The 14,744-nt window shown below is 37.0% G+C and overlaps 1 protein-coding gene across 1 annotated transcript; it reads left to right on the top strand.

The window, feature by feature from the left end:
• The first annotated feature begins 97 nt into the window (after positions 1-97).
• luc7l3 (LUC7-like 3 pre-mRNA splicing factor) lies at positions 98-13,196 on the top strand. The gene is made up of 11 exons (XM_067382768.1): positions 98-292; positions 1,791-1,857; positions 1,936-1,975; positions 2,473-2,617; positions 4,326-4,400; positions 4,487-4,591; positions 4,680-4,841; positions 6,636-6,970; positions 7,808-7,983; positions 8,828-9,024; positions 12,198-13,196. Exons 1-10 carry the CDS (start codon positions 194-196, stop codon positions 8,989-8,991), a joined length of 1,368 nt encoding a protein of 455 aa, XP_067238869.1. The 5' UTR covers positions 98-193; the 3' UTR covers positions 8,992-9,024; positions 12,198-13,196.
• Positions 13,197-14,744: the final 1,548 nt, after the last annotated feature.

The raw sequence follows: 14,744 nt of genomic DNA on the forward strand, positions 1-14,744 counted from the left end.
CTCGTCATCCCGTACGCAAGATGGCGCTCTAACGACGACTGTTCCTCGCGCTGGATTATGGGTAACATCCGCTGCGTGCTTCAGATCTGCCATTTTGTTGTCCAGATCAGAGAGCAGGGGACGCGGTGTTCGTTACTCTGTAAATGAATAATACGACTCTCTTATAGTGGACCAGAAGTAGAGGCGAGGCACGATGCTTTCCGCAGCCCAGTTACTCGATGAGTTAATGGGTCGGGACCGGAACTTGGCTCCGGATGAGAAGCGCTGTAATGTTCGCTGGGATGACGAGACTGTAAGTGAGATGACGGAGAATCAGCAGCCGCGGTTCATTTATTGTTGTGAAATATCTGAACTCTGTAGGGCACTAAACGACTTGACGAACTTGTGTAGATGTGTTTGTTTACATATGAACTGATCTGAGCGATGCTCCGTTTGTCTTGGGTGTTTGGATCAGTTAGCACGCGCTAGGCTCGTGCCTCATTGTTGAACACATGCGCGTGCACTGCGTCCCGCCTTCATCTACTTCTGTTTATCGGAAGGCAAATAACTATTATTAACGCGCAAACGACGGTTAACTGTCAAACTTTTGCTATTAACTACTAGTAAGACTTAGTAACTGACACACATCTCACGATTCGTTTCGATTTCGATTCATAAGCTTGAGATTCGGTTCAACCGAATTTGTATCGATTCTGTTTTTCTCAAGGAAAAAAGTCATGCTAAAGTTAATGCTGTTAACTATTTAGGGAATTATTAGTTGATGTTTTTAACATTTAATATTAATGTACCAATCTAATGGACGAGTCTTGCCCCACTCGCATAATATGTAGGAGAGTTTTTGCTGCTTACTGTAAAATCATATAAAACTGGATTATAATGTTCATGACAGACCCTTTGAAAAATACACCTTAGCACACTTTTAAAACCACTTAAGTAACAAATATACTTTAAAAGTGCGAATTAAAAGTAACTAAATGTAAACTACTTTGAATGTTTTTGCAATTAAGTTTAAATGTGTTTAAATTTATATTAAATGCAATCAGTTGAACTTATGTGTCGTAAATTTACATATATTTGTAAATGCTCATAGCGATGTGGCAATCAGTACATTTGAAATATTTTAAATTTAATATTAAAACATTACATTTAGAATCATCAAATGTATTTGTTAGTCAAAACATCAAAATAAGTGTACTTTAAAACATGTATATTTTCTAAACCGAATCATTTAAAATGTACTTAAACTTTTAATTTAATTTCACATTATTCAAAGTACACTTTCAATAGTGTACTGAAGTGTTACTTAAATGGCCTTTATTTCATTAAGATTTCCTGATCTTCAAGTCGTAGTTTTTTTTTATTTATTTTTTAAATTCTACTTAAGATCTGAAGTACACTGCAAGTTCACATTCGATACATTTAAGTGCAGTTTTTTCACAAGTGTTGTCGCTCACACCGTTTAATATCGTACTAAAACAATTTTACTGTAGCAACAGTGTTTTGGTGAAAATTATGTTCACTTAAACTGAGAAACAGTTCAGTTTGTCATGTGAATGTTCTTGTATCTAGTTGTGATTATCTCTTGATCTCTTAATTTAAAAGAGTCCCTCTGTTGGCCACAGACGGGTGACTGGAGATTTGTTTGGTGGTCTCAGCACCTACAGCAGAGCTCATGGCCTAATTTTGGTGTTAATGTAATTTTTTTTTTTTTTGACAAACCACAAAAATGTACAAAAGAGGCCTTGGATTACCAATGAGTGCTTAATGTGAGGGTTTTCTCTTTTCTGCAGGTCTGCAAATATTACCTGTGTGGCTTTTGCCCTGCTGAACTGTTCACAAACACACGGTCAGACTTGGGTAAGGACGGATTCTTAAATGCATTCATCTTGTTTTATTCTTGCCTTCCACATCGTAATGAATCGTTTTATATTCCAGGTCCTTGTGAAAAAATCCATGATGAAAACTTGAGAAAAATGTAAGTTAATACTCTGTGTGAATGCCATGAAAATCACATGTCCAGATTACTTTTCACCACCAAAAAAAGTTGTAAAGAATAAAAAGCCATTTTATGACCCTCACCACTAAAATGCAAAATAAAATCATTACTCTAAAACCTGTACAGATGTTTTACGTTTTTATTTTTTTGTAATTCCTATTATTTTCAATAGTGGTGCTCGTTAAAACAGTTCAAAATGCTGCGAAGTCACCATTAATTAAATTCAGCAGCTGTATTAGATGCATTTTATATAATATGTATATTTTGCATTTTGGTATGAGAATTGTTCTTAAAAAAAATGTAAAATGTTTTAAAGCAAAAATTCTTAATGGTTTAAAATGTCTTATTGAACCCCCAGATTTAATGGTTATAAATAAATGAAATTGTATGTGATCTGGACACATTCTTGATCCTTGTACAGTCTTCAGTGTTGTTTGGAAAGAGTGTTGTTTGAAGCCTGACTATTGATGTCTCAGGTATGAGAAGAGCTCCCGCTTCATGAAGGAAGGGTATGAGCGAGACTTCCTGCGGTACCTGCAGAGTCTCCTAGCCGAGGTGGAGCGCAGGATTCGGAGGGGCCACGCGCGTCTCGCCCTGTCACAAGCCCAGCAGAACTCTGGGGTATGACCTTTCATGGCAGTCGCTGTCTTTAAGGTTTTGTCTTGTACATTTTTTAGAACTGATTTATAGCCTGGTGCTTTATTAGTCCGTCTGTCCACCAAAGCGTTTTTTCCAGCTGTTACCGTACTTTTTCAATGGGAACACCACATTTTTTAAACGGCAGGAACGTAACGAGGTGGTGAGCGTCTTTTTCACGCTCAAGCACTGAGAGTTCGGCATATATGACTGGTCGCCTTGAGTTGAAGAATGTTCAATTTTGAGTAAAACGCTGCTCTCATCACTGTCACTTTTTAGCCAGTCGTCCAATCAGAGTGTATCATAGCAACAAAGCCTCTCAACTGAAAACAAAATAACGCTGCGCAGCTGAAGCGCTCACTATGGGTGTTTTAAGCAGAGCACCTAGTGTTTTCAGCTGGCTAAAACACTTTGGTGGACACACAGCCTTAGAGCTGTACCCAATCAGAGAATCCAGTCATAAATACGCTTAAAGGGTTAGTTCACCCAAAAATGAAAATTGTCATTAATTACTCAACCTCATGTCGTTCCACACTTGTAAGACCTTCGTTCATCTTCAGAACACAAATTAAGATATTTTGAGGAAATCTGAGGGTTTTTTTATCCACCATTGTAACAAAATTAGTACATTCAATGTCCACAACAGTAGTAAGAACATGATTAAAATAGTTTGTGACTACAGTGGTTCAACCTTAATGTTATGAAGTGACAAAAATACTTTTTTTTGCACGAAACAAAAATAACGACTTTATTCAACAAATTTGTCTCTCCCCTGCTACGCTATTTTCGTTGCAGCTTCCAGGTTCTGCGTCCGAACAGCGGCTCAGTATTGGCTGACAACTCTTCACATGAGCAGCATGACGCATGCGTGTGATGCTGACGCAGGAGCCAGCCAATAATGAGCTGGCGTTCGGACGTAAACATGGAAATGCAGCACTGCACAAACTGCATAATAGACTGGCATGGAAAAGAAAAAAGCGTTGTATAAAGTCGTTATTTTTTTTTGTTGTTTTGCGCACAAAAAATATTCCCATCGCTTCATAACATTAAGGTTGAACCACTGTAGTCACATGGACTATTTTAACCATGTCTTTAGTACCTTTCTGGACAATTTTGTTTCTTTAAATGGAGGATAAAAAACCTCTTGGATTTCAAGAAAATATCTTAATTTGTGTTCCAAAGATTAATGAAGTTCTTACGGGTGTAGAACAACATGAGGGTGAGTAATTAATGACTGAAATTTCACCCTGGTGTCCTAAAAAATATATACAGCTATGGAAAAAATTAAGAGACCACTTAACATTGATTTCTGAACTTGGAGTGGTCTCTTAATTTTTTCCATAGCTGTATATATAAATATGAATGGGAATATACTTGAGATTATTTTACTCATTAAAAATTCTAGGGTGCTAATAATTGTACAACGTGTTTGAGAAAAACATTTTTCATAATGCGTTTTTTTTTTTTTTTACACTTTCAATTCTTTCCTTCAATGAAAGGTTAGATTTTTGCTAATTTTATGAATTAAAGATCAAAAAGATAAACAATGCAGATTTATTTTAACAGTCAACTTTGACCATATATATATATACGCACGCACACACATGCACATAAACATACATATACTGAACTGTAATGAAAACTACTTAGTTTGTACACTGCTTAAACTAACTCCGTTTGAACTGATTTCTAGGCACCAGGTCCGTCTGGGAAGAACGAGGAGAAAGCGCAGGTCCTCACAGAGAAGATTGAAGAGCTTGTTGTTCAGGTACTAGTTCTCTAGAGTGATAAATTAAGAAGTGAACATGGATGTGTTGAAGAGGCTCTGAGACGTAACTGTGTTTGTGTGTTCAGATTGAAGAGTTGGGCTCAGAGGGCCGTGTTGAGGAGGCACAGGGCATGATGAAGCTGGTGGAGCAGCTGAAGGAAGAGCGGGAGCAGCTCAGTTCCACTCCTTCTGTGAGTTAGAGCTTTCTCTCTTTGTGTTTTAATTGTAGAACATACACTTATATCATGAGCTTTCACTCAAGCATGTTTTCTTTGTCAGACGATTGAGAGCTTTGCGGCTCAGGAGAAGCAGATGGAGGTGTGCGAAGTGTGTGGCGCTTTCCTCATAGTCGGTGACGCTCAGTCCAGAGTGGACGACCATCTAATGGGCAAGCAGCATATGGGATATGCTAAAATCAAATCCACAGTGGAGGAACTGAAGGTTAGTTGATGGTCAAACTTGTGAATTAGACTCTGGTATGGATATTTTGGCCAGTCCTATACTTCACAATGTAGTGCTGAACAAAAAATATCAGTTAGGGCTTTGAGATTAATCAAATTTTAGTTTCAGTTGTGATTTTTAGATTTCAACAATTATGGAAATATGATAATTGAGATAAAATACAGTGGTCAGTGTTCCCACTCATCCTGGAAAACTTTCCAGTCCTGGAGAACACATGGAACATTAGAGAAAATGTAAAATGTCCTGGAAAATATTGTTGTCCTTGAAAATAATTTTTAAAAAAGTTCATCAGTTTTTCTTTAGCCAAGAACAAAGAGTTTATCACTGGCCAGAAACAATTATCGTTACATACAGAAAGTGTGATGTTCTGGAATGCTGAGGTTTGACATGTGAGAGTATTGTTGTCAATGGTGATGTTTAGTTTTGTGTTGCCACTTGCAGCAGTTAGCTAATGCTATTAACTGCTCCGATGTATGCAGCAAATGTTAATTGTTAATTAAGATGCTACCTAAGTAACTTGCTAACTAATAATTTTGATGCAATATAAGGCCAGTAAGAGATTGATTGTGCAGTTTTCACAACAGTGCAGAGCTTCGTGAGATTGCACTGAAGTGATTGACAGCTGCAGTGATTAAAAAGTGAACGCTCTTTTGCTATGTATATAACCCATTCACAAAAGTTTTGTTTTTCTTGCTGCTAAGTAGTGTTGTCACGATACCAAAATTTTGACTTCGATACAATACCTAACTTAAATATCACGATACCGATACTTAAACGATACTATGGCAAAAACCTAAAACAGCAGGAAAAGTAAATAAATAACATATGACAGAACTACTTTTTTCACCAGTGTGCAGGCTGATAATTCTGGATTTGAGCTTCAATTTTTAATGTTTATTTTTTCATGCTCAATAAAATTGTAAATTATTTGCTATTATGCTTTTTTTTATATATAATATATATATATGTAGGTGTTTTTGACAGTAAGATTATTGTAAAAATTAGATAATAGCAATGTTATTAAAGCATAAATTGGTTTAAAATAACTGTGTATACCCTTCACATATTTATGTATTTTTAAATTAATTTTATTTTTGCAACCAGATATCACTTATTTAACTTAGACTCAATACACCTCTATGCATAGGCACATAGGTTCTGCCGCTGAATAAAAAGTAAAAAAGGTAATTGTAACTCTCTCACAATTCAAAAAAATTCTCGCATTTGCGAGCTTACATAATTGTGATAATAAATTGTGATAAATATTGCTTTACCATGAACTGTTAGAGAGCTACATATACATATATCTGTTCAATAAAATATCTTGTTTTATTACGAGTTCTGTGATGTTCTCTATTTGCCAGCAGAAGCCATATCAAACTTTCTCACTTGTGACAACTAACCTAATCTGCTCCCACACCATACACACGTCAAAATAGCCGAAGCAACTTTTCTCTATTAACAGATATGAAGAGACATAGGTGAGTGAAGTATGTTTCCTGCAAAAACTATCCCGATAGGTCTAAAATTGTAACAGGCTTACCATAGTGAATCTGGGTAAGACAAAAAACATGTTTCGGAGGTAGGATTCATTATGTATTTATACATAATTTTGTAGAAAAAAGTTACGTAGTGTACCTTTTTTAAGTCATAAAACACAAAATTTGAAGAAAACATCAGGGAAAAAAATCAACAGTGCCGTAATGCATTTTTTGGATGGAGTGATCAAAAATTGGCCATGTTTACAGTATGGTTTTCTGTTTGACCCCACAGGAAAAGCTGCGTCGGCGCTCAGAGGACCCGGAGAAAGATGACAGAGGGAAGAAGGAGAGGGAGGACCGGGAACGTGAAAGGGAGGAACGTGAGAAAAAACGCAAAGAGGAGGAGGAAAGGGAGAAAGAGCGAGAAAAGGAGAGGGAGAGAGAGCGTGAGAAGGAGAGGGAACGTGAGCGGGAGAGGGATCGGGACAGGGAACGGGAAAGGGACAGGCGCAGCAGGAGGAGTCACTCCAACAGTAGACACTCCAGCCGTGCATCAGACCGCCGCAGGAGCCGCTCAAGAGACAGGAGGAGGTCCAGGAGTAAGGAACGCGACAGGAAGCGCAGCAGGTGCTCAACTTTCACACTGCTCCTATATACACCAGCTGAGCTGTTCAAAATAGATTTGTTTGTTAAAATGGCTAATTTATTAAAGGGATAGTTCACCCAAAAATGAAAATTTGATGTTTATCTGCTTTCCTACAGTGCATCCAAGAAGTAGGTGACTTTGTTTCTTCAGTAGAACACAAATGATGATTTTTAACACCAGACGAAACGATTGATTTGTGCGAGAAACCGAACAGTATTTATATAATTTTTTTTAAAACCTCTAAAACACCACTATGTCCAACTGCCCTTCGCATCCGGTTAGTGAAGTCTGATGACGGAAGTGATCACTTCACATGCATTATACGGCTGACAGACGGCAACGGTTGGTGTTAAAAATCATCATTTGTGTTCCACTGAAGAAACAGTGTCACCTACATCTTGGATGCCCTGGGAGTAAGCAGATAAATATCAAATTTTCATTTTTGGGTGAACTATCCCTTTAAGTAAAGAATGCTGTTTTAATATTTATATAGTATTTTAGTAAATATTAATATATTTAATTAGATTTTTTCATATATACTTATACTATACTATTTTTTTTTTTTGTGCTTTTGCCATTTTTACTTTTTTCAACACTTATTTTTTGTAACTTTTACTAATCTTATGTTTTTTCCAAGGCAATACTGCTAATTTTCCAGTTTTTTTTTTTTTTTTTTTAATCTTTTATAAACTTTAATATTTTAGCTTAGCAGTTGACAAATTATTTTCGTCGTAACAAATCTGGTTGAATGTACTTTAATATATCTAGTGTTCACCTGTTGTGGCAGTCCTTGATTAAAGTTATGCTGATGGATACAGGAGTCGTGACCGAGAGAGGAGGCGCAGCCGGGACCGCTCAGACAGGAAGCGCCGCTCTCGGAGCAGGGAGAGGAGGAGGTCCCGCAGCTCTGAACGCAAGAGCCACCGGCACCGCAGCAGAGACAGAGAAAAGGACAGAGGAGACAGAGACAAGGAAAAATCCTCTAAGGACAAAGGTCTGGCATTTAATGTAAATTAGTTCCAGAAGAGAAGACTGTGTTTTTTGTTTTTATTGCAAAGTTTTTGATCAGAGCATTGAGTGTTTGTTGGCCTTTAGATATTTTTTTTTTTTTTGTATCACTTTTTTTTTTTTTTTGTATCACTTTTTTTTTTTTTTTTTTTTTTTGTCCCACCTTCAGGATTTTTTTCCCCCTTAAATGATTAGTTCACCCAAAAATGAAAATTAAGTCATTTACTTTTGATGTTCTTTGTTTTTCAGACCATAAAAGGAGATGTTTAAAATGTCCCTGTCTTGCGGACAGAAATACATGGCCACGAATTAAGAATTCATTTTTTCATTTTAGTAAATCAGGACCTCGACTTACTAATTTCCTCGTTTTGGTAAATTGTGGCCACGTTGAACTATTTTGTTCCCTTGTTTCAGTTAAATCAAAAGGAGGGAACAAATCATTTTATCGTGAACATAATTTACTTAAAATGAGGGAATGGAAAACTTTACAGGGAAAAAAATTAACAAATCCTCACCTTGGACTTTTGGTCTTCTGTGCATGGCTGCGTCAAGTGCACGTTGATCAAAATCTATCAGTGCTGCAGTTCATTCCGATTTGGGCCAAACATGTTTGAAAACACTGAGTAGTTGTGATATGTCACGTGATTCATTGATCACACCAGTATGATTGTAAGGGTTAATACAGGCAAAAATAGTGATGACAAATGAAACATTTCAAAACTTCTGATGCAACGATTCATTAAAACTCTCGAAATCTAAAGCTTTTTGTCTTGAATATTGCCCAGAGAGCCATGTACGTTTACTGAATGTGGTTATGCCTCCTCTCTCAGAGCACAAGGACTCCTCAGATGAGAAAAGGAGCAGCAGAAAGGGCTCTGTTGAGAAGTCAAATGAGCTCTCCAAGCCCGAGCCCATGGAGGCCGAGCCTCCCAAAGCGGAAGTGAACGGCACCGCCCAAGAGCTACATTCTGAAGGTGACACACAGTCCAATTAAAACTGATCTGATAGGACCTCAGATCAGCCCCAGGTAAGTGCACCGTCCTCCCCGCCCCGGGTCTCTCCCCCTCTCCCCTTCCCCCCTTTTTCTTTCAGTTCTGTCTGTGATTTTTCTTCCTGTTTTTTAATAGTGCATCGTAAGTATGCACTGAAGATGGGGACTAGGCTGATGAAACGGAAGAAAGTAGAAAGAAACAAACCCAGAGGGAAAGGCCAGTGTAGCCCTGAAAAACATGCTTGGAGGTACCTCGTTTTGTATCGGTCATACATCTGTCTCTTTAGACAAGTTCTCTTCCAAATTTACGTGTTTATTTTTTTCCTTTTCTTTTTTTAGTTTTTTCCTAACTCTGCCTTTACTACCTCAACATGTTTACTCTATGCTCGCAGTAAGATTAAACTAGTGGATAACTTTGTTTGCACATCTATTGCACATATAAAATGATTGTGTGCGCATATGTATGTACAGTACATGCATAAACACACAGCATTTTACCATCTGATGTCTATAAGGTGTTCATAAGAGGTCCAGAAAGTTCATTGAACTGCAATGAATACTGATATATTTATTCATTTTCTTTCTTTTTTGTTGGAGTTACATGGATATGTTTCACTTTTAATACCGTCTGTTCTTAAAGTTGAGATCCGATAGCTTTGGGATGATGGAAGTGTAGGGTTAATGAATTATTGCAGCTGACTTCCACACCTCACACAGCGTTGGTGTTGTGAGCGACCCCCATGAAAAGCCCATTTAGAAATCAAGGATACTGTCAATCTGTGCAGGTACTCACCCAAGGTACTCCTTTCACTACCCACATCCATTTGAATGCTGTTGCCTGTGAACGTGTCTCAGAGCTTGATGTTTATTTACCCTATCTCTTTTTTCCCAGTTTTAATTGTCCTCAGTTTTGCTTTTTGTTGGTTTCAAGTGCCAATGGCTTACTCTACACCTAAACGGGTGGATGTAAAGTGTCAGGTTTACTGATGAGCCCAATTGATATCCCACAGTAACCTATCAAACCAAATCACGCTCAAAACAGTTCTTTCTCCTTGTTTGTGTCGCTTATTTTCATTTTGCCTGTTTAGTAAGAAGTAATAGGTTTGAATTAGGGCTGGGCGATATAGCTAAACAAACATATCTATTTTACTTGCTAGCTGGTTTCCATTCAAAGTTGCAAATTTAACTTGGAATATCGCATAAAATATTTGCAAATAAAGCAGTGTTTACACTCCAATGTGTAGAAGGAACCAAATCGTCACTTTCATAAAAATGCAAGAAACTGTGGCTCTTCTTTCCCTCCATAATAAATGACTTGAGCCTCAAAGCGCACAGATGAATGCTGTAATTTTCTCTTGAGTTTGGATGGTGGTGTTTGGGAACACAATCATGTTCGATGCTTCTGGAAGGAAATTAAACCCAATAATTTTGATGACAGACTTTAGCTCAGGCATTTCAGAACCACCAAACCAATATTTGAGATGCTGTGATGTGATTGGTCCACTGCTTAGACTAGTTGTCCAATCACATCCTCTGTTGAGGCAAAGTCCAAGTTTTTTTTGTTGCACATTGAGGAATTTATTCTGTAAATGTGTTTGCGTCATAGTTTGTCTGTCTTATCGCATTAAAAAAAAAATCCACCTCAATTGAGCATGTGCAAGTTCTTTTTTTTTTTTTTTTATGTTCATTTTCAGTTTATGCACATCTTTGCATTTTATTCAAAGTACTCTGTTTACTCTCAAATGCTTTAAAGGTTGGCTTTAACAGCAACGTTTTTTTTTTTTTTTTAGTAGTAGAGCAACCATCATTTCAACCAATCCACCATCATAATGTTCAAAATTAGTACAAGATTAAAAAATGTAAATACGTGAATAATGGAAATTGTAATAGAAGAATGAGTACAAAATTATAATTTTCATAGATTTAACAATACACAGAAATGTTGGTAATAAATGGGTAATATCAAAGGCTATAGATAGAACAACGGTTCACTCCTCTTAGTTATGAATGGGAGAAACCGCAACGTGCAATATGGTGGGATACATCCCGCCTTTTAAGTAAAAGATAAATCGTTGATTGATAGTCATTGCATCACTGCAGCTGCCGTTAGAAGCTTTGGTTCCCATAGAAACCTGAGACTTGCGCTTAGGACTGCACATGCGCATTGGCTCATCTAACATGAAAAATAAGTTGTTGTTTTTTTTAATGCTGTTTGAGCATAAGAAACAAAATTTAGTGGACAGTCATATTTTGTTGCTGATATGAAATGTGTTAAATTGAGTTCGCCTAGCCATTCTCAACATTCAAATAGATTAGACTTAGTCTTGGATGCCGAAATAGCTGCCTGGAGACATTGAAAATATGGCCGCCGAGTGAACAAACTTTCCTTAAAATAGGACTTTGTTAATATTTACCCATTTGTTAAATCACAGTTTTGAATCGATTTATGGGAATCAGTTATACTTACCAATTCTTTGTGCAATTTTGTGACTGGCTTTTAAATTGGGAAAACCTCATTCTAAAGCCTGTACTTCGGGTGTCCGACCAACCTTTTGTATTCGAATGGACTGCACGCTCTCAATAATGGCCTTATATAGCATTAAAATTGTTGCGATTTTTCACAATGGTGATTAATTTTTTACCAACGCTGAATCTATTGGGAATATTGGCTATATCTCTCAGCCCTAGTGTGAATTAGCTTGTGTTTTAATGCAGGTGTGTCTTTTTTGAAGTAAACTTTTACTTTATTTCTCTCTCGTGTTTTGTTTAAATTCCCTACTTGTGTTGTCCTTAAGATAGCAGTGCATGCTTTCAGAGCAAGATCAGCCACCTAATGTCAAAGTCTGGCCGTTTAGACGAGGGGATATCAATTCTTTCAATATTTCATGGTTTTATTTGTGTGCTTACCTTCAATCATTTTACTTACAGCTGAGCAGTTACTATTGCTGCTGCTATTGAAAATATGAAGATTTAAACCAATGATAAGAGGGTAAAATAAAGAGAATATTACTAAAAGTGATCAAATTTTGATTGGACAAAAGACCATTTATCTTAAAATTAAAAAAGTGGTTTGATCATTTTTAAAAAGTTGTTAATGAAAGAATGGAGTTTTTTGTTTATTTCCAGAACTTGTGAAATGTACTTTGTGCTGGAAATGTGTTTGGTTTCACGCACTAATCGAGCTCTTTCTGACCATTTGTGTACATCAGGGGGAGTTTGAACGGCTGCAAGAGGAAGAACTGAAGACCTCCATCCTACAACTCAGCTCTGCTGCTTTAAAACAAGGTGAACCACAGATGTAGTGGCCTATATGATAAAGATGTAAATGTAAAATGGTTCTGTAGCCCCTTTTCAGCGTTTCCACAGGACCTTCCGTGTTCTTTTTATTATGTTTGTTTGGTTTTTCTTTGGTCTTACTGCTATACGCTGGCATAGATGCACATGCAAGTCCACCATTATTTCTGTTAGTATGCATTCAGAATGAATAAAATACTTTGTGGCATGTTTGCTCTGTACAGTCCGCTCTCACTTTTACACATTGGAAATATTGAAGATCGGTTTAGTTCAGTATTTTGACTGGAAGCCTTAAAGGTCTCTACACTGCTTTATCTCTTATTTTCCCTCTGTATGCTAAATCCCAAATCTTTATACGATTTTAGTTTAGTGAAGTGTTTTCATTTTGTTCCCGTTTTAAAACCTGTATTTGTCATGAATAAAAATGAAGAAAAAAATGTGGACAAATGTGGATTTTTTTTTTTTTTTCCCAAATGGGAGCATGTATCTGATGTCGTAAATCCAGAATTGCATTTATACTGCACAAACCTATAGAACATCAACAGTGGAGACATTCTTCATGTATTTCTGTACTCTGAATGAATCTCAATGTATGTGAATTCAGGCTTACCTGGACAGGCAAATCGTTTTACTCAATGGCCGCCTGAAGAGGAATGATCAAAATCACCAAAGATGAAGTTTAAATACACACATGCCGACTCATCACATTGAAACAGGCCATTGTTGAGTGAAATAGGCCGTTCATGTGACTGTCAAAATTCACATATAGCAAAGGAAGAGAAACTGCATTTGTGTTTGAAAGTGAATGTGACGTGTAGCCAAATATGGTGCCCCATACTCGGAATTTTTCTGCATTTCACACATCCAAGTACATACCCTGAGCAGGGGGCAGCTATTTTTTTTACCGGGTGGCTTTTTTTAATGGAACACAAGTACTTTTTCTGATAACTGACTATAAGTCAAGATACACTATATGAAGTATTGTGACTTTCTTCTTAATTATTGAATTTAGGTGTTTCAATCAGATGCATTGCCACAGGTGTAAAATAAAGCATTCCTCATTTACAAATGTGAAAAGTGTCGTTCTGAAGATCTTGGTGAGTTCAAGTGTGGTACTGTGATAGGATGCCAACTTTGCAATAATTCAGTTTGTGAAATTTCATCCCTGCTGGATATTCCACAGTCAAATGTAAGTGGTATTATTGGGATTTGGAAGCATTTTTGCCAACACTCTATAGCTAGAGATCTAAACTTCCACTGGCATTAACATCAGCACACAAATTGTGCTGTGAGCTTGATGGAACGGGTTTCTAATGTCGAGCAGCTGCATGCAAGCCTCACGTTACCAAGTACAATGCCAAGCATTGGATAGAGTGACTCAAGTCAAGAGTGTAAAGCACATCATGCCACTGGACTCTGAAGCAGTGGAAACATGTTCTGTGGAGTGATGAATCGCGCTTCTCTGTTTGGCGAGTCTGGGTTTGGCAGATGCAACAGAACGTTACCAGCCTGGCTGCATTGTGCCAAATGTAAACTTTGGTGGTGAAGGGATCATGATATGAGGCTGTTTTCAGGGGTTGGGCTATAAGCCCCTTATTTCCAGTGAAGGGAACTCTTAATGCTTCGCCAGGTGAAAAAAAAAAGGTACATTTCAATAATGTACTTAAAGTGCTCTATTTTTGTGCACTAATTTTGTACATAATGTGCTAAAAATTCTTTAGTTCTTTTTTAAGATAATCTTAAGAACATCTAAGTGTACTCAACTGTGCTATTTTGATACAATATGAACTTAAATGTGATTTTAATATATTATCTCTGTATTTAAAAAATATTTAGTTACTAAAAGTACATTTGAACCTGTAGTGTACTACAAGTGGTAACTAAATATATTTTTTTTTAAATACAGAGATGGTAATATTAAAAGCACATTTTAGTTCATATTTCATGGTGTCTCAAAATAGCACAGTTGAGCACACTTAGATGTTCTTAAGATTATCTTAAAAAAGAACTAAAGAATTTTTAGTACTTAAAGTGCTCTATTTTTGTGCACTAATTTTGTACTTAAGTACATTATTGAAATGTAGCTTTTTTCACCTGGGTCAGCATACCAAGACGTTTTGGTCAATGATATTCTTACAACTTTGTGGTAATCGTTTGGGGAAAACCCTTTTCTATTCCAGTATGACTGTGCCACAAGGTCCATAAAGACATGGTTGGATGAGTTGAGAACTTTGTGGAAGAACTTTAAATGGTCTGCAAAGAGCCCTGACCTCAACCCCATCCAACACATTTGAGATGAACTGGAAACCCCATATGTTTAGAATGTGAGTCAACACAGTCCCTGTTGGTGTAATGGTCAAGTGTCCCAATATAGTTTACTTGTACACGCAGCCAAAGCTGTAAAAGTGTGATATTTTGCGCAAATTACAACTCATTTTGTGGATAGTTTAAAAACAACCTAT

This window comes from Chanodichthys erythropterus, chromosome 3, assembly GCF_024489055.1.
Source record: "Chanodichthys erythropterus isolate Z2021 chromosome 3, ASM2448905v1, whole genome shotgun sequence".
In the NCBI taxonomy this organism is placed as follows: domain Eukaryota; kingdom Metazoa; phylum Chordata; class Actinopteri; order Cypriniformes; family Xenocyprididae; genus Chanodichthys; species Chanodichthys erythropterus.

Coding starts and splice junctions, on each gene's coding strand:
- luc7l3 (XM_067382768.1), top strand. CDS start 194: ATGCTTTCCGCAGCCCAGTTACTCGATGAGTTAATGGGTCGGGACCGG. Junction 1,858..1,935: donor AAACACACGGTCAGACTTGG/GTAAGGACGGAT, acceptor TTTATATTCCAG/GTCCTTGTGAAAAAATCCAT. Junction 4,842..6,635: donor CCACAGTGGAGGAACTGAAG/GTTAGTTGATGG, acceptor TTGACCCCACAG/GAAAAGCTGCGTCGGCGCTC.